We start from the raw sequence: 23,664 nt of genomic DNA, 5'->3' as shown, positions 1-23,664 counted from the left end.
CAGGGCGAGAGGGAACTCTGCCCTCCCTGCAGCCGCGGAGGCTACCTGGCTTCTACATCCTGATGCTTATGAATGGCTGTTACATACGTGGTGTGGGTCTGGCAGCTCTGCGGCTGCATAACCCGTGGGCAGAGGCCTTGCCATGCTCACTGCTCCACTGATCCCCGCCCCACATTGGTGAGGTAAATGCTTAGAGGGGTGAGAAACTATTGGGTGAGAATGCGACACCCACCTTCAGCCTCCCACCCACCCATATGATCGTTGTCTTGGCCATGCTGGGAGGCATCAGGGAACGGAAATCCAGGGGAAACTGACCCCCATTTGTTTGTGGCCCTGGTCAGATCCCTCCCCTCTGGGCCTCAGTTCCTTATCTGTAAAATGCTCAGAGGTGGGGTGCCATGACCATTAGGGACTTTCCACCGGAGATTCTCGAATGGATAGGAAAAGAATTGGAACTCCAGTCCCCCACTCTACCCCCAGCCAAAGCCAAGTGAACAACCCAAGCAAATCAGCATCCCTAGGAGAGGGCTCCACCCCTTCCAAGATGCCTCAGGCTGAGGGAGGGGTGTGTGATGAGGTGACCACCAGACTGGGCCCAGCAAGGGACCAGTCAGACCCCTGCCTCTGGCTCCATCAGATTCAAGAATGGCCCTAGGAGGGAGGTGACCATGGTCTGCATGAGGGGCAGTGGCGGGGGCGGGAGCTGGGAGCTCCGACAAAACCAGACTCAAGGAGTCATGAATATGGCATGGATCCACGGAGAAGTTTCCGTATTGGTGAACCCCCTAGAGGATGGGCTCGTCTTAGTGCCATTTTTGACCGATTCCTTCTGAGAGCTGCCTCCCTCTCCCCACCCAACAGGATCTGCAGGTTGGGGGGCAGGTGGCAGTCCTGGCTTTCCCCCAGTGAGAGGACAGCCAGCACCTTGGGTGGGTCCCTGAGATCAGAGGAGCCCGGGCTCAGGCTCACCCCAGCCCAGCCACAGAGGGCCTGACCAGGGGCCCAGAACTGAATCGCGACACTGCCAAAGGCAATAAAAACCCAAATCCATGCTTCATCTCCAATGTCAGCTGTTTATTATTGAGGGCCAGGGCCCAGGGAGGGGAGGGTGTTGAACTAAAGCAGCATTGCTCTCTTTCCAGGAAATGTTGCGAGCTGCAGTGAGAGCTTGAGATGTTGCATTTTTTTTTCATCTCAAGCATGTGTTTTTCAAAAATATCATCCTTCCCCACCCCTTACCCCACCACTAATTTTAGAATCAGACCAAAGCCAAGCTACTGTCCTCTGTTTCTGTTGGGGAAATACTATATTTATTCGAGATGCAGAAGTGTGTCTCTGCAAACCTCTGATTGCTTCAGGAAAACAAATCTGCTTTAGACTATACAGAAACCATGATACAAAATTTATTTCATGCTAGAATCGCTTTGCATAACATTGGGCATGCAGTTTTCTTACTCTGAAGTACTAAATTGCATACAATGCCGGGTTGTGCCTTAATAAAGGTGGAGGAGGACCAGCCCTCCCGCGGTCCTGATCTTTTTGGTGCTCTGAAGGAACACTTGGAAAATCCATAAGGTGTTGATTATCTACTATGAACAATTTGTTATGAAAGTTGGTCGCACTGAATCTACACACCGCTAAGATGATCGAATCAACCTAGACTAGCCGCTGTCAGGGGTCTTGGGGAGACGTCCGCTGGGTCGCAAGCATGCCAAACAGAGGGAAGAAGGCGGCAGTGTGTTTCCACAATTCTATCTGGAGCAAAGTTCTCAGTTTCCGCGTGAGAGATGAACTATGAAGGTGAGGTCAATATGACCGATGACTGACCGACTGCCCTTGTGGGAACCTTTACTCTCCATTTCAATCTCGTGTACAAAAAGGGAAGCAATCCGTTCCCCATCTCCACCCCTCCCCGCCCCCCCGCTCCATTCGCCCCCAAAACGTACAGGTTTCTACCAAATGCCATTTACAGTTTGGCTCCAACAACATGTATAAAAGGAAAGCGCTTTGAAAGAAAATAGAGGACTCTTGCTTGTTTCTCTTCGTTGTTGTCGTGGTTTAGGGTAATCATACAGTTGCAGGGGATTGGTGGGTTTGGATTGCTGGGTTTTTCTGTTGAACTTCATGCAAGTCATGCTAAGGAACCCTTCCATCCCACCCCTTCCCCGAATAAAATAAAATTTTTAAAAAATGAAAAGAAGGAAAACAAATCCTCTACAGTCAGTTACCATTTGGCCGTAGAAAAGCTACGTCCGTCCTAGTACAAGGCCTGGGCCACTCGGACTCGTCCGGCAAACCTGCATGGCGTGAATTTACTCTGTCCGAGGGTGAGGAGGGGCTGCAGGTCCACCCAGATGCTTAATAGCCACCAGTGTCCTGGGCCAAGCCGCCTGGTCAAGTCACTCTCACAGCCTCTGTCGGCATATACTTAGCAATGACAGGGCTTTCTTTGCAAAGATCTGTATGTAAAGAATACAATTAACACTTGAGCTTCTCTTCTTGGCTTTCCCATCCCGCTTGGTACTTAGTATTTACGGAAGGAGGAGGACAGACAGAACAGCCGCATGCAGAGGCAGGCAGATTCTTCTCCAGCTGGCTTGCTTCTCCCATGCAGTGAGCCAGCCTAGCACGCCTCTTTCTCTCCCTCCTGGGGGAACGGGTTAAGCTCCTAACTCTTCTCTACCCTGCACATGGCTTACGGCCTGGAATCATCCTGAGAAAAGCAAGTCCTCGGCGGCCGTCATGACTCCATGAGAGCGGGGCCGGGTTGATGCTGGTGGGGCACTTCACCCTTGGTACCTCTGTGGGACTGCGGAGTGGGTACCACCTGTGGACAGTGGTTGCCACTGGACTCCCTGGCCACTACAGGCTGCTTCTGTCCCACACAGCCTGGGCTTCTGGAAGCCCAGTAAAGAGTCTCTCCTGTCTGCTCTTTTAGGCCACACAGATTAATCCAACATTCAAGATGAAGGAGACAGGCAGCCCACGAGACCTTACCGGGCAGAGCACAGCCACTGGGAATGGTCTACCTGCCATCCCCTGAAACCCCCTGGGCTGCCCAGTTCCTGGCTTTCTAGAGCCTCCACTTGGGAAAAAGCCAGTTGTGAAGGGGAGCATCAGGCCTATCCATGGAAGGCCAAGGATGGGGCCCGCCCCCGGGGCCAGCAGCCCCCTTGCCATGCAGCACCATGCGGGGGGTGGTATGCCGCACTGGGGTCCGAGGGACCTCCAGGCCGGGCAAGGAAGCAGGGACCAGCCTGGATCAGGTGAGCACACTAAGCATCAGTGACCAGAAGGACTTCCCCCGTCTCCCTGTGGGCTGCCTCTCCTCTTCTGGGTTTGCCCTTTATTTTGAGTTCTATGCTTTCTCCTTGCATATTGTTGAACCATTTCAAATACTGGAGCAGTTGTGAATGGCCACCGGCTACACCAACTGTTGCTCTAAAAAACCAACTATCTGGCCCAGCCTGCTCACCCCGGTCAGCATGCACCCCGTGTGAGCCTGTGAGCTGCTTCCCAACATGCATGAGCCGCCCAGCCAGTCCGCTGTGCCGAGGATGGCTTCCTCTGCCTTCCAGAGGAAGGCCAATGCCTGGAGCATGGAGCTAAGGTGCGCTGGGCCCCCACCCCAAGCCTCTCCGCAGCCCATGCTCAAGCGCTAGTGGAAGCCTTTTCCCCAGGGGGTCAGCCTAAGATAAGGGTCCGATCCAAGGAGACTTTGAGCAGAGACCGCCACGGGGCTCAGCCTTCACCAACCACAAGGGGGCGCTGACCACACCCAGGGCCATGGCTGATGGGCGCTGGGGACAGAAGGGGTTGCTCAGAGTCCTCCGTAACCACCTTCTCTTGGCAAGTTCTCTGTCTGCCACTAGCAGTATTCTGACTGGCACATACCTTACCTCTGCAAGGACACTGGCCTCACCTCCAAGCCCTGAAGCTACCTTTCTCTTCATGCCTCCCCTCCCACTGGTCTGTGGATTCTCTTTAAAGGATGCCACTTTCAGAACATGGATCTTGGTTGGCTAAGCCCACAGGGTCCTGGTCAGACCAGGCCCACCCCGTCGCCCGCCTCAACCACGGGACAGGGGAGATCACTTTACTTTTGGGGCCTGACCTGCCATCTGCCAGAGCAGCCTGGGGGAGTTGAGGCTCCTCCCACATCCCCGGGTACCCCTCTGCCTTGGGGGCTGTAGTTGTCCAGCCTGTCCCCAAGTCCCTTCCTACCCCTCAGCTCAGTTCCAACCCACAGCTGCCTGGACCTCCGGTTCTCTCCGCCAGCCTGCCATCCCACTTACAACATTGGGACTCAGACCTCCGGGGGCCGACCCTGGGGCTCCTTGCCCCCCTCAGTGTGCCTGCCGGCCCCTCAGCGCCCCTTGCCCGCCGCCCCGCCCACCCATCTGCAGGGGTGCCAGGCAGCCTCCTCTACATACCCTTTCTCACTCCTCCACCAGGTGGGCACGCGTACTCCCCGGTTGATAAGAGGAAGCAGGGTCCGTATCTCTCGCGGGTGCCCGAGCGCGTAAAGGGCAGGCCCTCATCGGGAGTGAGGGCCTGGTCTATGTGGGGGCAGTCTTCGTTCGCCAGCGCGGCCTTCGCCACCTCCCCATTCAGTTTGGAATCTTCAAACATATAAGCAGAAGCTATTGAGACACTGAAAACTGTTTAGTGGGGGAGGGGGGGGAACAGGCCAGAAGTAGGGCATCGGCAAAGGGCAGCCGGTAACTGAGGATGGAAAAGCGAGCAGGCCATGGAGGGAGGCACAAGACTGGGGGTCCCCGGCTCATTCAGGCAGCCCTTGGGCTGCCCACAGTGCTGGGGAGGAGGGTTCCTGGGTTTGCTCAAAGTTTGCAAAAAGATGAGTTGGTGATGGGCCCAGCAAGCGCAGTGCTGGGGGCCGGGCCCCAGGTCCAAGGCGGGGCCGATGAGACAGGATGGTGTGGATGCAGTCATGGGTAGAGGGCCAGACACAGAGCTCAGGGAGAAGACAGACAGACACGCAGAAACACTCCTGTTCAGAGAGGCAGCCTTTTCTGACCCCTCCGCTGCCAACCAGAGCCCTGCTGCCTCCCGTCCACATCCAAGCCGGCTGCTCAGGCATCCCTGGCCCCATCCAGACCCCGTCGGTCGGCTCTACACCAGGCCCCATTTGGATCCCCTCTGGTCACTCGCTTCACACTGTCCCCCTCCACACCCTATCTGATCACTCAATCCCCCCATATGGACCCAATCTGGTCACTCTGTATGCTCCATCCCCCGTACAGACTAGGCCTGGTCACACAGTCTCCTGGTCCCCCATGCAGACCCAGTATGACCACTCAATCTGCTCCATCCCCACACAGACTTAAGCTGGTCACTCAGTCCACTCTGATCGCCACACAGACCAAGCCAGTGTCTTCCACCCCGCTCTGCCCCAAGCAGTCCTAGTCAGCTTGCACAGGCGCAACAGGAATGTAGGCATGAGGCAGTGACAGCGGCCAGGATTTGGGAGGGGCTCCCATTCCTCTGTCTCCTCTCGGCAGCATCCCCCGCAAAGCAGAGCAAATGGATGTGTAAAGACAACAGTGGCTGATGGACTCGGGTGGGAAAGACGAGCCTTGGCCTCTGCAGTAGCCTGAGAAGGAACCTGGGAGGAAGTTTGGGGCACATCTGGTGAGGGTGAAGCGTGGCCAGAGCAGGGAGCTCTCCCTCTCCCAAGTCCAGGAGCAGCGCCGTGACAGCCTCTGGAGCTGGCAGAGGTAGCTCCGTTGGCCTCTGTCCCCGCCCATCACTCTCGGGGACTGAGCCTGCCCCACGCTCTCTGCTCTCTAAGCAGACTCTTTCTGGCCAAGGTGGCGCCGACTCGGTCTCCAGGGTGGGCACTGTGGTTTCCTCAAATACTTCCTCTAGGGTGACAGCCTCAAGGGAAGACAGACCCCACAGGGGCGTGACCACACGGGGAGGCCCTCTGAAAGACTAAAGAGGGGCAAAAAGCTGGAGACAGTCTCCACCCGATTTGACCCTCTTCCATGACCCTGTTCACATCATGTAACTACACGCAGAAGTGATCCTTCTCCGTGTGCACACACTCAGCGTGCCCGCGGGTGGGATCACGGCCCGTGTACATACCATGTCACTACAAAGAGGCAGGCAGTCAAAAGAGAAATGGACCAATCAGGTTTATTCGTAAAGCAAATCCAAAAAAAAAAAGATCCCATCATAATTTTGGAACTTAAAAAAAAAGTCTGTCGTACAAGATGGCAAAGCATTTCACGTACAGTGCGTTTCTTGACAAATCCCAGGGGCTTCACTCCCCAATTTACTCTGAACCAGAAAGGCCAGTTACCAAGGTAACTCTGATACCACGTGACTGGGGCTGGGGCCTCTCTGGGGTCTGGGGGCTGCCTAGCACTTGGGGTGTGTCTGAGGGCACACACGTGTGCGCACAGACAAGCCCGGTTCTGCCTCCCAGTCTGGCTGGTCCCGTCTTCCCTCCCAAGGGTCTCTGGGGAGAGGGCAGGGAAGTTTAAGGGAGGAGGTTGTAGATGAGGGGGCAGAAGTTGGGGCCCACAGTACCCTGCACACAGTTTCCTCAAGGGGAAAACAGCGAGTCCTACCAGGCAGCGTCTCCGTCTGGGAGGGGAGCCAGGACTTGCTGTCTCTCTACTGGCTATCGTCTGTCAGTGGAGGTATCTATAGCCTGCAGGGCTTACCCAGGGGTGGGTCAGAGGTAGGTGGTGGAGCCTGAGACCCCTCATCGGACTCTGCCCCCCAACACTGTGCCCCTGGGGCAGCCAGCTCCCACAGCATTTAGAGGACCCAGAGTTGAGGCTGGTTTCCTGTAGGGGTCCGGCCAGGGGGCAGCCATCAGGGATCCCTGGGTGGATGTGAACTGGACACCTTCCCTCCCTGGAGCCTGCTTCTTCTCCCAACCATGGCCTTTGAGAAGGGGCTGTGCCTGAGGGCTGGTGGGGGGGGGGGGGAGTGTTTATGTCCCTCTCCGTGAAGGAGCCAGGCTCCCTGGGCTGCTGGCTAATCTGCAGTTCGGTGATCTCTCAGAAACTGGGAACATTCTCCCTTCCCAACTCCAGAGGGGGGCTGGAAGAGAGACCACCCAAGGGGGGCCAGCTCTCCAAACCTGGGAAAGCCATGGAAAAGACCAGAGGTGCCAGCCCACCCAAGACTCCCCACCCTCCTGCCCCCACCCCGTCCTTTAGATGAGATGGCCACCAGGCCCCTCGGCTCCCAGCTGCTCCCCAGGAGGCTGGGAGCCCTGCATCCCCTGGCCCAGGGCCCCTTGGCCCCCACTAGACCCGAGGGCCTGTGATGATGAAATGGCAGCATGGGCAGCATCTCACGAAGATGGTTTCCAGGCTTTGAAATGGGCTGAGAGATGAGCGTCCGCGAGAGGGTCATTTTTTTTTAAACTTTGGAGCAAGGAGAACCCGATGTCCGGCCCTGAGCCAGCACGCTGGCTTCTGTGCCCTGGTCTCCAGGCACCGCCGAGGTACTTACTGTTCACACCAGCAGCAGGCGCGCCAGGGGCGCACGCAGGGCTGGGGCGGGGTGGGAGGGGTGGCTGGGAATTTCCTCAGGTTTAGCCCCGAGGGGGCTGCCCAGCCTGGGGCTCGGGGAAAAAGTCCCAGGCTAACTGGGGACAGTCTGTGAGAGACACGGGCAGAGTACAATCACGAGAACCGGCACAAGTCATGCAACAAAACGAGGAGAGAGAGAGAGAAACATGATTAGTGGAGAGAGAGAAAGAGAGAGCATGTGAACAACACAGAAAAGAACACCCAGGCCTGGCCCTCAGAGCCCCTCATTTCTCCGCTCCTTCCCCCTTCGCCTGCCTGGGGGCCACACCGACCCCACTCAGGGCTCCCGCTGCCCACCCTGGTCCTGCCTCCGAGCAGAAACTCGGTCAGCCCGCTTGGAGGGGCCCTGCCCACACCCTTCCTGGTCACTGTGGTCCCAATCCCCGCCACCTCCCCTGCCCTGGGGGCTACACCACTCCTGGCCCAGGAGGGGAGGGGTGGAGGGCTGGGGCCAGGGGCGCTTTGGACTCAGGGCAGAACCCAGAGGCTGCAGTGGTAGCTCCCAGGGGGCCCAGGCAGGGGCTTTTCGGGACCTCACTGCTGCTCTATGTGCTCATGGGCAGGAAGGGGGGCCTGGCCACCACCCATCCCCCGTGCCAGCCCCCTCGCTGCTCACCTATGGTGGGACCCTGCAGCCCCAGACGCAGCACCCCAGAGGACCAACCCACATCACAGAAGCAGGGATGGACGAGACACATGTGAATGCACATGGCAGGACAGAGGGAGCACTCCGAACTGCCCAGAGGAGGTGGTCTGGGCCCCCGACTGCAGATGGGGGAGGGACCCCCCTTCTGGGAGAGGAGCAGCTTCTCCTGGGCTGTCAGTCCCAGGCAGTCCGTGACCATAGGGGCGCCCTCCTGGCATTCCCCCGTGAGGCCCTCCAACCCCTGCCAAGACGAATCCCCCGAACACTGACGCCATGCCAGCCATGGTACAGAGGAGACCAGATCATCCCTCACAGACACACAGACCTGAGGTTTCAGGAGAGACCAAGAGGTGGAGGTGAGGGGAGGGTGCTGCTGACATGACTGGGATGGCTTGCCTGAGTCCCAGGGATCTAGCCCTGGAGGTAGGGGGTGCCCTTAGAGCCCAGCACGTTGCACTTGGCCCCAACCCAGGTTCTAAAAGTGGAATTGGTGAAGCCCAGCCCTCACTGAGGCCACTTGACTGCCCTTGGGTGTGGAATGAGACTGGAAAGGCCCGGGGGGGCTGCATCTCACCTCTCCATTCCTGCAGGGTCCGGTCTCCCCCACATTTGCGTTCCTCACCTCTTGCCTCCCCCACACTCACTCACCGACTCACCCAAACCCCACGCCCATCTGGGACCATAGCTGCAAGCAGGAAAGGAGGCAAATGGGAAGGGACTCAGGGGTGCCGGGTTGAGGAGACACCCCCTAAGGACCACACACCCTCTTGGTGATAGATAACCTGGGTCTCACACACCAGCTTTCAGAGGGAGGAGTGTTCTGGTGAAGTATGAGGCTCAGAGGGGTCTGGGATCTCAAGACAGCACCCTCCGGAGCGTGAGAACTCGGAAAGGGGGCGGGGCAGAGTTTGGGGATGGGAGGGAGAAAGGTAGGTGGAGTTGGGCATCCGGGCTCCAGAGGGCAGGCTCGGAAGGGCCCCAAGTACCTCCTCAGCCATAGAGACCGTGCGAGCCAGGACCCTCTGGATCCCTGAGACCTGGGGCTGCAGCGAGGAGGTTCCCAGGAGCAGGGCTGCCATGGCTACGGGCCCAGGGCCTCCAACAGGAGTGCACAGGCTTTCCAGGCCTGCTGCGGCACGGCAAGAGGGCTTGTGTCCTGTGACTGGCCAGTGTACCTGCCAGCACACACACATCTGCATCCGCGTGTGTGTGCATGTGCATGCGTGTGTAGGTGTGTGTGCAGGTGTAGGTGTGTGTGCATGTATGTGTGTGTGTGTGCGTGCATGCACGCCCTCAGCACATGGAGAACACTGGCATTGTCTGGGAGTACTGAAGAATTTGCGCCTGACTGGAGTGAATCAGGGATCCTTGACAGGTGGGCCTGGGGCACCTATATTTGAGGCACCGATCCCGAAAGATTCAGCATTGGGAGGGTGTGGAAGAGGGCCAAGGAGCGCCATGGTGATGCCACTCAGGCTGAGCTCTTCCTGCTGGGGCCTGGAGTGAAGCTGGGGGGCTAGGCCCACCCAGACCCTCCCCTAGGGCCCCAGGAATTTTCCTTGCCATGATGGCGGCTCCTGAGGTCGAACAGAAGGGCTACAGCTAACCCAGAGCAGGAGGGGGGGCAGGGGCTTTCCTCGGCCCGTGCCTGCCTTGCTAAGCAGGAGCCACACCTTGGCTGGGGAGTCCAGCCCGCCCCCGCCGCCAGGTCCCCCTGTTCCAGCCTCTGAGACCCCTGCCCAGTCCCTGGCCCAGCCCAGAACACTAGCCACGTTCCTCTCAGGTGCCTACAGCAATCCCAGGGAGTGGGGAGGGGTACGGGGCCAGGCGAAGGGGCTGGAAAGTTCCCACGGACAGAGAAGTGGGCCTTGGGGGTACTGCTCTGGGCAGCGTAGCTGTGGGATGAAGCCAGATCAGGAGTAGGATGGGGGTGGGGGCCATCGGGGGAGAGTCAATCACCCACTGGGGGAGGCCACCCAGGCCAGGCGGCACTTGCTCCTCTAGGGCTGAGCTAGCCTACAGCCCCCCTGCCTGCCCTGGGCACAGGGGTGTCTTCTGTAGACTAAACGCCACCTATCACTGACTCAGCCTTCCTCGCCCCGGCACTCCTTCTTAGCTTGGTGTTGTCATTCTTCTCTGGGTCGTTCATTGCCTTCAAATCCCTGTGTCCACAGAATAAGTCGATGGTATTCCATGGGTAGAGGTAGACTATGGGCTTTATATCTTCGGACCAGAGCCCCATGATCAACTTTATGTGCTATGTGCAGGTTCTCATAAAACTGAGATAGTCCCATAACGAACCACTAGCCATGGAATATTAGAATATATCCCACGGTGACTAGTATTGTTTCATGGCCCCCCTCCCCCCCTCCCTGACCCCCACTGAATTCATGGGAAAGTGGTCGTACACTGGTTGGGATGTCGTGTATTGCTGCTGCAGTCCCTACCGCCGGAAACGGGGAGAACTCTGGGTGGGAGGTTGTTTGCTGGTCTGTAGCGCTTTCATCTAAGCTGCCGGGTGGTGGCCCCCTCTAGTCCTTCGCTCACCAGCCGCTCCCATCAGAAGGCCACCGGAAACTCCCACTTGACCATCAACCCAAACAGACAACGTGAAAGCTAGAGTCACTCCAACAGGTTCCTAAAGATAAACGCTAAACTCTAGAGTGGTGGTGGAAGATGAGTTGGTTCCGCATGCTGTGGGGTAAGTAAGCTTGTTACGTACGGAGGGCAAGAGGCGTCTCCCAGGACGCGCCTGGAGCTAGGCAGCCGGCATCAGAGCAGGAATGCTACTCAGCTATGGAGACAGGCTCTGGTGGGGGGGAGAATCCTTGCTGCTGCCTTTGCAGGGACCCTCCTGCCAGATCCCATGCACCATCTGTGCCACACACGCACGGCCTGAAGGGAGCCGTGTGAAGACCAAATCAGCAGCTGTCTGGCATTTCCGAATCACACCCGCCCCCGCCCTGCCCCGACACTGGGTCAGTGGCCTGAGTCAGCGACTCATGCTCCACTCCTGCCCACCAAGCAGCAGAGCCCCCGGGGCTCCTGCCAAGAGAGTCCTCAGCAACCTCGCGGGCCATGTCATCTCTTCAGAACCCCACGAGACCAGCATGTTAACCTCCTTACCGGGGGCCACCAGTGAGGTTCTAGCAGGCTCTTGCCTCGTGAATTCGGCTGCCCAGCATCTCCCTGGGCCCCCAGACTCCACACCTCGAGATTGAGCGCAGGGTCCAGGGTCACCCATGGAACTAAGGAAGCAGTCTGACTGAATCTGGAATCATCGCTACAGGGGGCGGAGGTGAAAGGTCAGATCGACATGCCTCTAAGAGGTTTCCTACCTGCTCTGTTAATTTCTAAAATTTCTTCCTGGGCCAGCGGGCATGTGTCACTCTGAGTACTGTGGTGTGGAGAGTTTACGACAGATTTACAATAATTGGGAGATCCCAGCTGCGGTGGCCGCGGAATATGCTTCTTTTTTTTCTTTGGTAGTTTCTGCTTAGCCATGGCTAAGGAGTAATACATCCCGAAATTGTTCACAATGACGGGCACGGGCATGGCGATGGTCAGCACGCCCGCCAGCGCACACAGCGCTCCCACCAACATGCCGGACCACGTCTGCGGGTACATGTCTCCGTAGCCCAGCGTCGTCATGGTGACCACGGCCCACCAGAAGCCAATGGGGATGTTCTTAAAGTGGGTGTGCTCACTGGCACTGGGGTCATTGGGCTGCGCCCCTATCCTCTCGGCATAGTAGATCATGGTGGCGAAAATCAGGACGCCCAGAGCCAGGAAGATGATGAGCAGTAAGAACTCATTGGTACTGGCGCGGAGAGTGTGGCCCAGGACACGCAGGCCCACGAAGTGGCGGGTCAGCTTGAAGATGCGCAGGATACGCACGAAGCGGACGACACGCAGGAAGCCCAGCACGTCCTTGGCCGCCTTAGAGGACAGGCCGCTCAGGCCCACCTCCAGGTAGAAGGGCAGGATGGCCACAAAGTCAATGATGTTGAGCGAGTTCTTGATGAACTCCACCTTGTTGGGGCAGAAGACCACACGCATGAGGAACTCGAAGGTGAACCAGACCACGCAGACGCCCTCGATGTAGGTGAGGAAGGCCTCTGTCTCCGCTTCCCGGTAGTAGCGCACTTGCGTGCCGTTCCGAACGTTCTCGATCTCTGTCTTGTTCACGATGGGGTTGAAGCGCTCATGGGTCTCCAGGCAGAAGGTGGTGATGGAGACCAGGATGAAGAAGAGGGAGGCAAAGGCCACATACTGTGGAGGAGAAACACACAGTGTCAGAGGGGAGGCCCTCCCCCCAGAGCAAAGAGACCCCGGGTGCCTCTGGGCTGGGTCCAGTCAGGGGCTGGGCTGCGGAAGATGCCTACAGGACGCCCCTCCTGACACAGGCCAGGCTGACAGGCCACCTTTCCCTCTTCAGAGCACGGAGCATGGGGTTAGGAGGCTCGGGGGTTAAGAGGCTGTGGCAGAGATTGCTCTGTTTTCACAAATGCCTTTCCTTTCCTCCTGGATGCACGGCTAGACCATATCTCCCAGCCTCCCTCGGGGCTGGGTGGGGGTCACGTGACTGCGCTCAGGCCAGCGGACAGTGCACAAAAGGGTGTGCACTAAGGCCGGGCCTGGCTCACAAAACCTTCTTGCTCAACCTTCCGTGCCTTCTTTCTTCCCCCAACTTCCAGTCAAATGCTGAAGCCCTAGGAAGCCAGCAGGGCCACCAGAAGGAAGCAGCCTGGGTCCCTGAAAAGAAAGACAGCCACTAAATACATGGGTGGGAAATAAACTTCTACTGTCTTAAGACACTGTGATCTGGAGGTGATTTACTAAAGCATTTACTCCCCCCGACGCCAACTAATAAAAGTGACCTAGGTGGCGGAGGCAGAGGTTGGCAAAGAAAGGAGAAGGGGGAGCTATGGTGGAGGCAGGCCCCTCAGAGGCCACATCTCCCACCTTTCTTTCGTCCCTACGCTAGTCTATTCACTCTCTTTTTCACGGATCTGTACCTCATTCATGTGGTCTCTTCATGTTCTATCCTATGTGGAATTGCAAAAGATATATCTGCCCCAGGGCCTTGGACACCTCTTTTACCCACTTCTCTCTATCATCCCAGGAACTCACACCACCATCCTGGAAGGGAGTTCCCCATCTTGGAGATATTGAAATACAGGCTAAGTGGTCATTTGTCAGAGATAGTGTGTTGGAGGTTCAGGCATCAGGAGGAGAATTGGACCAGGGGTCCTCAAAGGCACCATAAACCATAGGGTCTGCTTCTCTCCTACTGCTGCCTGCCAGCCCCAGGGTAGGGATGTGGGTGGGAGGGAAGAAGAAGCTGCTGGGGCGCTAGCCTTTCCAAACATATGTGGGCGCTTGCTCCTTTCAGACCCCCTCCCTGGTGAGAAGGAAATGGCCAGGATAACCCAGCCTGTCCAGAACCACCTGCTCTGGCCCTGAGCCCCTTGAGAAAGGTTCCGAAGACTCTTTGGTTTGGCTTGGTGGCCCCAGCTGATGACCCCCTGGGCTTCTCTGGCCCCCAGCAGACATGGGTACCCGAGGAAAGAGAGTCAAGCAGCTATCTGAGTTTCAAAGCCTCCTACTCAGACTGAATTCCAGGCAAGGGCGCTTCTTACAGCCTCCAGTCGAGGTCCCTGGAACACTAACCCCTGGCCAGGGGTTCTCCTCCAGGGGCCCAGCTGATCATGTTCCCACTGCTCCCCTCTCCTCTGGACCCCCCTTCGCCCAGCCTGTCAAGACAGACCATGGTCAGTGCAAGGCCCTCTCCCTGGAGGCAGCTCTGGGCTATAGTCTAGAATGGGTGGCAAGTTCATTCTCCAGAGCTGCCTTCATAGAAAACTTCAAGGAGTGCCAAGGCCCCACCCTGTATCTGCCACAAGAGGCAGCCATGCTGCTTCTAGCAATTTCTTTAGTTTGTACTGATGCACCTCCCCACCCGGTGGTGGCCCTGTCTGGGCTGACCATGGCCATGGGACCTGGCACCCAACCTGGCACAGATCCAGAAAACAAGAACTACGTAGACCTTCCAAGACACATTTCGGGTTGGGGGAAGGGGAGAGAAAAGGGGAAGAGACAAAGTCAGCATCAGCATTTTAGAATGTCAGAGTAAGAGCAGCCTTTAGAGATTATCTGGTCCAAGACACTACATGCTACAGATGGGAAGTCTGGGGCCCAGAAACAGGAAGTGATCTGCCCAAGCCACTCATTATGGCATGCTAATACTCCTGCTGGTTTAGAGCGTCGTGCAGTCTTCAGAACCTTTGTCCTAGATAGACTACTATCAAGTGTGACCCCTATGCATCCTTCCATCCATCCATCCATCCATCCTTCTTCCCTTTCCTCCTTCCTTCCTTTCTCCCTCCCTTCCACCCACTCATCTTTCCTTCCTTCTATCCTCTCTCCCTCCTTTTTATCCACACATCCATTCATCCTTCTTTCCTCCCTCCCTCTATTCCTTCCTTTCTTTGTTCCTCCCTCCCTCCTCTCCCTCTCTTCCATCCATCATGCATTCATTCATTCATTCATCCCTTCCTCCTTCTCTTTTTTCTTCTTTCCTTCCTTCCTTCCTTCTTTCCACCTACCCATCCATCCATCCATCCATCCATCCTTTCTTCCTTCCATTCCTCACCAGGCACAGGTTATGCCCAGCACAGAGTGGAATAAGACCTCAGCCCAACCCCCAGGGAGGCCCCTGGACAGCTGAAGGTAAAGGACACACACAGAGACAAGTACAATGCAGTGGACTGAAAAGGTGAGCCCCCTCAGCCCTGTGATGCAGGTGGGGTTTGGACAAGGTGAGGCAGGGACTTAAGCCAGGTCTTCTGACTCCAGAAACAGCTCTTTAAGGATCCAGATAGTGCTGACCTGGGACACCACAGAGGTAGACCAGGAAAGCAAAGTGGAAGCAACTGGAAGAGGTCACCAGCTCTGATCCAGGTTTATCCAGCTCCAGCGCTCTTTCCATCACCAGTTGTCAAAGCTCTTGGAGCTAAGAACACATCCCCAAATGCTGGGTATTTGGCCCTAGATTCCCTCTGGAGGGCCCCGTCTTAGAGCTTGGAATTCACAGCCCAGGTTCCCAAGGGGGTGGGTCACATTGCTCCCCTGGCCTTTTTGAGAGAGGGGAGGAAGAGACACACTGTGAGTGTCTAAGGGATGCCAAGAGGCAGGGTCCGCTGTGCCCCTGGGCTCCTGATCCTGGCCAGTGGTGGAAGGCAGGAGGCACTGCCCCTCCCCCTGCCCCATCAGCCATGGCATCTGCTTCCCCAACCATCCCACAGCTATCCTCCTCTGTCCCCTCGACTCACGTGGGACTCTCTCTCAATGGGGCCACTGCCATCAAAGCCAGCATGTTGTAGGCTTCAATCTCGGCCACGCCCAGTACAGTACAGCCTCCACCCAGCTACCAGAGGGGGCAACCGTTGGAATCCCAGCTCTCTGCCCGCCACCTGGCCATGCTGCCCACAGAGAGAAGGCCTGACTCCTCAGCCTGGCACATGAGGCTCCCTGTGCCCTGGCCTCATCGACTTCCCAGGGTCCCCTCCCTGCTGCACCCAACATTCTTGCCACATGCAGCTGTCTGCTATATCTGACCGCCCCCCACCGCATCTCCATGTCTTTGCACTGCTGTTCCTGCCTCCAGGGTGCTCCTGCCGATCTCCGTATGGAAAAACCCATCCGTCCATCGGTGCCCCACTAAGTAGCCCTTCTCCCGGGACACCTTTCCCGGTGAGACTTCCTCTTGGCAGCTGGGGCCCTGAGGAGGCAGCAAATGCAGGGACCACCCCTCCCCAACAAGGAATGTCTAAATCCCCCTCCAGGGAGGCAGTGAGCCTGTCTCTGACTCATCCTCGTTAGTGCTCGCGGAGTCTCACGGGAACAGCTCAGAGAGGGCACTGATGTCCCCGGAGCCTGCTCCCTCCCTCCCAGGTGCCCCCAAAGGCCCTCAGAGCTCTCGTCCCATTTGCTCCTCTCACAGGACAGGTTCTGATGGGAAAACTGAGGCCCAGAAAGAGGTCAGGTCTTCTAAAATTAGGGTAGACAAAATCCTTGGTTCTCAGCCAGCAATGGCCATCCCGTCTAGATTCTTTCCCCTCTGGGCCCCAGTGACCGAGGAGTGGGGCTGGGGGGAGGGCAGCAGCAGCCAGGCCTAGAGCCAGACACCAGGACTTCTTCCCCAGGGGAGCGGGGGAGGTGGTAGCCAGGCCTCCTACCCGGCTTGGGCCTCCTGGGTGCCTTCCTGGACTCTGCGGCCCGTGCACCTGTTCCTTTGTCACAGGCAGGGCCCCAGCAACATCCGGGTCCAAGTGGGCCCTTAGGGGGGCTGTGAAGGAAGGTGCCCCTGGCTTGCTCAGACTGCCACAGTCTCCTAAGCCCAGTAACTAGGAGGTCAGCCCCAGCGCATCAAAGCCAAAGCAAGAGCCCGCAGCCAGGTGAGTCCCCAGCGCCCTCCTGTCCATCCTCAGGGAAGCTGAGCCAGGAAGGAGAAAGGAGACGCTGTCAGGGCTGAGGACCTACTGTGCGCCTTTAATCCTCCCACAGACCTGGTGAGACAGGGGGTCGTACCCCATTGCGCCAAAAAGGAAACCCAAGTACAGAGAGGTTCAGGGACTAAACCAAGGTTTAAGGCGGGTGATGAAGCTGAGGCTTGAACGCAAGTGGATCTGGCTCCATCATCTAAGCTCTGTCCACCACCAGAGGTACCAAAGCCCTCGGGGGCTGACAACACAGCTCTGCGTGATGGGGAGCCCTAATTATACGTGCACGGCTCCATCTTGGAGGGTGGCACCCACAGCTTGGACTCCCTGAGGGCAGGTTATGTCTGTCCCCAGTGACGGACAGAGCCAGGGTACTTGGATCCACAGGCTGGAGCCCAGGCACACCTGAAATGGTCTTGGGCCTCATTGCCCAGGGCTTGCTAGCACCTGGGGCCACGGCAGCCCCAGGGCCGGGGAGGCTGCCCCGTTCTGCTCAGGGAGGCAATGCCGACAGCAGCCCTGGATGGCTCGGCCTGCATGCCTACCTGGCCCACCTCTTGGCAAGACCCAGAGAGGGCAGGCTGAGAGATGACTGCAGCTTGTTCGGGGAGCTCAGCCAGAGGGAGGGGGTGGGTGCACGGGCACGGGGATGGGGAGTTCCCGAGATCAGCTGATGCTGACAGGGAGGGAACCTCTGCCTGGCAGGCCCAGATAGCAAGCCTTGGAAGCCATTTCTGCAGTCACCCTGGGCTGTCACTCTCAGGACTGTAGGGGCTGCACCCCATGTGAGCTGTCTGCCTTCCAATCCCCAGTCACCCAGAGGACAGTCACCCACAGACATGCACAGCTACCTGGAGCACGCGCCTCACTTGTTACCTAAGTACCCACCCTGTGGTGCATGACCGCACATACACAGAAGACACAGGGACGCATGGATCGTACTGAAACATATCACTGCCCACCAAGCGTGAGCACCCAGGCGCTGTACCACGAGGCGCGCAGCCCCATACCTCCCCCTCGCAGCCTGTGCGTATGCACTTGGAGCACAAGGACGGTCACCACACCGCGCACCTCCTACAAACACTCCAGACCCCAGGCATTGCCACACAGCTGGCCCCTCCCCTGCCCACCTCGCCCCCGCTGGGTGGGACTGACTCGGTGTCTGTCTCTCCCGCAGGACGGCAGCCCCAGCTTGTCTCGCCTCAGCCTCCTCAGCCTTCCCTGATGCCCTCACCTGTCTCCCTGCCCAGACAGTGCCAGCTCCTGGATCAGGCATCTCTACACCTGCCTGTCACCCACCGGCTTCCTGATTTGCTGCCACCTACCAGACCCCGTCCCCTTCCCTCAGCCCACCACAGCAGCAGCGCCCCACACCCAGGGCCCAGGCCAGCTGGGAGGCCAGCCCTCCTGGGCCTCTAGTCTAATGGGGGCACAAAGGGAGCTTTGCCCAGCAGCCCAGGGCCAATTGTCACCCAGCCTGGCCACACCTCAGAGGCCACCCTGTGAAATTGCAAGACAACGCAGGCAAGATAGCCTGATAATGCAGCATAAACCCAAACTGGTAGTGCTGGCTTTTCTTTCTTTCTTTCTTTCTTTCTTTTTTTTTTCTCCAGAATCACAAACTGTGAGAGACCCACCAATTGTGTTCTAGAAAGAGGTAGCCATGGCAACAGAGCGAAGCATCCCATTTCTATGGTAACTGGGGTGGTGAGACTGTTGGCTGTAAAGTCAGACAAACCTACTAACGATCTGTTGACTTAAGAAGATATTTTATAAATCACCAAGTTATTTTTGTCATAACCCCACCCCTGAAACCATAAATCAGAAAGGCAATTTACTATCTATTAAAATGACCAATATGTGCTATGACTTTCATTGTAAATTATTGATGCCACAGTCATCTTTAGAAAATTGTGCTTGTCTTTTGGAACTGTTCAGGGGTTCACCGTGGGGATCTGTGTTCTTGCAGTTTGGCGTTCCAGGAGCAAGGCGATGGCTGTAATGTGGTGCAGGGACCAGCGTTCTGGTCCGGCAGCTCACTCGCTGCGTGACCTCGGCAGGCCACCTCCCCTCTCTGGGCCTCAGTTTCGTCATTGGTACACTGAGGGCTGGACTTGGTCCCTTCTGAGGATTCTGAGACTGGCTGAGGCTGTAGGCAATGGGGCTAATCAGGGGAGCCCTGGCTCACGTCCAGGCCCCAAGCCCCTAGAGGCTTCAGGTCAGTTTTTCTGCCTAATTAAGTCTGCCCAGCGGGGGTGTACAGCGTTTGAGTTAATCCATGCAGAGTCAGTGATGCAGAGCAGGAGGGATGGCCAATTGGCCTAAATAAATTGTCAGTCGAGTTGAGTTTGGAAACTGAATTAGACTCGTCTGGACTCCCTTGGGCTGGGCATGCCCAGAGTATGCTGTGCTGGCTGAGCACATCATAGCTTATGGGGGGGCAGGAGGGGTCTTTGGGGTGCAGTCCCATTTTGGTCTGTTAATAAATGCCTCCGCATGAACCCCCAGATGCTGGCTGTGTCCTGAGCAATCTGTCCAGCATCCGGGTCTCCACCCCATTCCTTCGCACTAATCGTCCCCTTTTGGCACGCAGCTCAGGGAGCAGCAGGTGGGAGGTGCTTCCCATGGTGTGGAGGGCGTGAGCGGGAGTGTGTGAAAGTGTGTGCAGAGAACATGCCGTGTAGAAGGTCTGTGTGCTGGGAGGGGAGTGTGGGGGAGGGGAGGGGTGGTGTGTAAATGTGGAGTAGCTGTGTACATGGTGAAGGTGTGTCACCTGTTTATGTCACCTGACTCTAGGCATGTGCCAGAGGCTCATGTAAGTGGTCACTGTGTGTGATGTATGTGGTTCATATAGGTGGTAGAAGTGTGTTTGTGTGTGCATAAGGACATGCATGGGGTGTGATGTGTGTATAAGGACATGCATGGGGTGTGATGTGTGTATAAGGACATGCATGGGGTGTGATGTGTGTATAAGGACATGCATGGGGTGTGATGTGTGTGTGCATAAGGACATGCATGGGGTGTGATGTGTATATAAGGACATGTATGGGGTGTGATGTGTGTGTATAAGGACATGCGTGGGGTGTGATGTGCATAAGGACATGCATGGGGTGTGATGTGTGTGTATAAGGACATGTATGGGGCATGATGGTGTGTGTGTATAGGGACATGCCTGGGTGTAATGTGTGTGTGTGTATAGGGACATGTATAGGGTGGGGTGTGTGTGTGTGTGTGTGTGTGTGTGTGTGTGTGTGTGTGTGTGTGTGTGTATCTCCTAGGAGAATCAGGGTCTGGCTGGGCACTCTGAACATGTGTTCTCTGAGTTAAGACCATGACCCTTGTCCATGCCAGAGATGGTCCCTCACACACTAGCCGAGGGGGGTGGTGCCCCTTCCCTGGGACTGTCTCTGACTGAGAGAAAAAGGGTAGACAGGGTGGAGGTGGGCTAAAGGCCACTGCACCAGCCCAGGGAAGGCCACAGGGAGGCAGGGCTGTGCCCAGATGGGAATCCCCTCATCCCACTGCACTACCCCCCTCAGTCCCGGGTGCTGTAGCCTGGGTAGTGGGGGAACCAAGGGCAGGAAAGGCCATGCCCAGGCCTCAGGGAGCCCAGACTTTTCCAGTGGGACAACAACCCCCTTCACTGAATTCATTCTCTGCATTCCAGACCCAGGTCATATCCAAAAAGGGCTGCCTCAGCAGCTAGGCTGGCCACTTCTGAGGTGGCAGAGGTTCTGTGTTGCTTTCATTCCAAGATGCACATTTTGGAAATGAAAATGTCATAAAATATACACAGCCTTAAAATAGTATATCTTCTCATATCCCCAACATGCTGTTATTTAGCTCATGGCATAGTTGAATCGATGGTACTTTGGACTTAGAGAAACAGTCATTAGAAACCCAGAGCAGCAAGACAGAGGGGCCCTCAGAGGTTCTTTATCCAAAAGCCGCCCCTTGTGGCCGGAATGGGGAAATGGAGGCAGAGCCTCCCACCCAGGGTCATGGAGCTTGCAGGGTGGAGCAGGGCTGAGAGTCAGGTTCTCCTGAAACGTCAGTTCTGGGCTTTCATCATCGTGGCCTCTGAACCTTTGCTCATTTAACACGCGCTCCCAGGCCTCTCTGCTCTCCAGGTCCCGCCTGGCTTCTAGATCCTGGGTCAAAAGCAGCACGAGTCCGTCTGTCAAAGGAGGCAGCAACTGGAGCAGAAATGGCCGGACCTTGAGGTCAGACCAGCCTGCGTTTGGGGCCCAGCTCGGCTGGTGACCTTGGACATCGCCCTTTTCTGAGCCTTCATTCCTGGACAGGGAAGGGGTGAATAACATTCCCTGCCTCCCGGCTGGCTGTGATGACGGGATGAAACAACACAGAGAAAGTAAGAAGGAGGTGCTTGTACGCGTTGCTTCCGTCCCTACAAACTGGCCACCTCTTGCCTCAGTGGGCCCTCCCACCCGGCCCTCTCCCATCACAACAGCACCTTCCGCATCAGAGCACCTCAGATGTAAAAAAGCCAAGAATCTTATAGTCACGGAACCGCTGAGCTGGAGGCACCCGGGAGACTGAGGCGGACACGCCCCTGCGTCACAAAAGAACACGACTGTCCTTCACAGAGCAACCCCATGCCCACGCTCAGCCATGTGGCACGAGTGAGGCCGAGCCCACGCTTCTGTGCAGGCCTGGCCGAGCAGCACGGTGACCAGTCTGCCCCTCCGAGGGCCAGTCCTGTCCCTGAGGACAAGGGGAGGGGTGTTTCCTGAGGGATGGCCCCTGAGGGACCCAGTGGGATAGGATTAGAGGAGAAGTCTCTGGATTTAACAACAAGGAGAACGTGGCGGGGGCCTAATCCAACGCCCTGGAAGGGTGGAAGGGAAAGCAGGGAGTAAGAGACCCTCCCTGGGGGAGTTTGGTGGGGCACGAAGGAGGCGGGAGCGGGCAGAGGCCAGTGTGCTGGGGGAGCACCGCGGAGTGGAGATGCGGATGCAGAGCCCTTGGCCGCACCCAGAGTTGTGGGTGGGACCAGACATTTACCTTTAATTTGTGTCCTCAGTCGTTCTGATGCCGCCAGCCCCATCCTGGCACGTGGGATCCATGAGGCCAGATAAGACCCAACTGCCTGGCAGCTCTGATACATAACGGACCTCGTCAGCCTGAGACCACATTTAGGGCCTGGGAAACAGGCGGCAAAGGCAGAAGGAGAAGAGTCCTGGGCTTGATTTCAGAGACCTGAGTTCAAATCCCAGCTCTGCCACTGGCGGTGTGACTGCAGGCAAGTCACTTTTTGGAGACTCAATCCCATCATTCTTAAAATGTGGACAATAATAATAACACAGTCCAGGAAGTAAGGCACTATTGAAGGGCCTGGGGGAAAAGCCAGGTGTCTAGGGCTTTCCCAGATCCAGGGTGGAATTCTAGGGCAGGAAGAAACCCCAAGACTGCCAGTTCCTTTGCTCACTGGTATTCCAGGAGCTGGGCCAAGGCTTCCCTCCGCAGAAATCCAAACACAGCATTTTGGGGTTTTTTCCACCCAAATCGTTGGGGGTAGGAGAGTGACTGCAAGGGGCAGCAGCAACAGTTAAAGGGAGAAATGTGTCTAACCTCAGGGTTTTTTCCCCTAATTTTTTCTGCTCCTGTTGTGACCACTTGCCTGCAAACAGCAAACCAGGAGCAAATGACAGCCTCGTGAGAGCCAACAGCACAGCCCGCAGAGCCTGTTTCCCGGGGCCGCGGCCCTAGGTGGGATTGTGTCCCAGACCCCGCACCGCAGCCTCCAGCTGGCGAGGGCCACGCTGCCCAGGGCGAGGGTGACATAACATGCCCACTTCCATGGGGTCTTCCACGTGACCCCCGGCCTTCGGGCTGGGAGGAAATGAGGCTTGACGGGAAAGGACACCCAAGGTCACGCGATGAGCTCCGGGCTTTCGGCCTTACTCCAGTGACAAGAGGGAGGCTGATAACAGGAGCTGCCTGGTCTCGAGCAGCCCTGCTTCCTGGGCTCTCTGTGCATCGCCTCATTTAAACTTCACACCAGCCCAGGGCGGTAAGTTCTGCTGTTACCACTGCTTTTCAGACGAGCCTGAGGTTTAGAGAAGAGAAGATTCTTGCCCAAGGTCTCAGAGGTTTTCAGTGGCAGGATCGGTCCTACTGCAAAGCCCTGCATTTCAGGCCTCCCCCAGGCCCCTTAGGCAGCCAGGCAGGATGTCCACAGTGCAGGTAGGCTTGGCTGTGCCCCGTGAGATGGACACGCCTGCTCCAGCTTCGTTTCGACTTTAGCCAGCCACAAGGCTGGGTGCCTTAGAAGAGTGGGGCTGCGCTGTTCCAGCGTGCTCCTGTGGTCCCACAGGCCAGGAAGGCTGGGTGTCAGGGTCCCAGGAGGGGCCATCAGGAACCAACTTCCCACCCACTCCTGTGACCTGAGACTCCCTTCTGGAAAATAGATAGTGAACACCCTCTCCCATTAGCATCTGAAACTCGGAGAAATACCAGTATTCCACACAGGAAATTCCTCTTCTAGTTTAGGACTTCGAACTGTGTCAACTGTTTCCTGACATGCTTGTCTACTTTTCTATGGTAAACGATGACTTACGGAACCCTTCATATTTCCTCTTTCGCTCTGACTGCTAGGGAGCTCAGCTAAATTTAATGCTCAGTTCCAGACCAATCATTTACCTGGGTTTGGGGTATCACTATTTCTTCTCTTCATTATACGAGTCTTATTTTTTCTTTTATCTTCTTCTTTATTTCTAAGGATTCTGTTGTATGTGTATCTCATGGGCCTCAAACATCTTTGTGCCACAGATTGGAATAAGAAATACGCGACTGAGACTCCCAGATGAGGAAGTAAGTAGGAAGGCGGGGGCAGTTCAATAATCCCCTCTGGAGTAACCCTGAGCAGACGTCTCTTCAGGTGACCGCCAGCGATGGGGAGCTCCCGAGGCCACATTCT

At 56.8% G+C, this 23,664-nt stretch overlaps 1 protein-coding gene across 2 annotated transcripts in view; it reads right to left on the bottom strand.

Moving 5' to 3' along the window:
• Nucleotides 1-2,225: 2,225 nt before the first annotated feature.
• KCNC1 (potassium voltage-gated channel subfamily C member 1) overlaps nt 2,226-23,664 on the bottom strand; it is a 42,595-nt gene continuing 21,156 nt past the window's right edge. Inside the window, exons 2-4 of one of the 2 annotated variants that reach the window (XM_073808663.1) lie at nt 11,559-12,492; nt 4,434-4,622; nt 2,226-2,459 (exon numbers count right to left, since the gene is read on the bottom strand). In XM_073808663.1, coding sequence (XP_073664764.1) covers nt 2,395-2,459; nt 4,434-4,622; nt 11,559-12,492 — 1,188 coding nt within the window. In that variant the 3' untranslated portion in view covers nt 2,226-2,394. Of the gene's footprint in view, nt 2,460-4,433; nt 4,623-10,599; nt 12,493-23,664 lie in introns of those variants that run through there. The other variant, XM_073808662.1, reaches the window with a different exon arrangement.

The sequence above is a fragment of the Tursiops truncatus genome, chromosome 8 (genome assembly GCF_011762595.2).
Source record: "Tursiops truncatus isolate mTurTru1 chromosome 8, mTurTru1.mat.Y, whole genome shotgun sequence".
NCBI lineage: Eukaryota > Metazoa > Chordata > Mammalia > Artiodactyla > Delphinidae > Tursiops > Tursiops truncatus.
The sequence above is the reverse complement of the archived record's forward strand: the minus strand, read 5'-3'. Positions and strand labels throughout refer to the sequence as shown.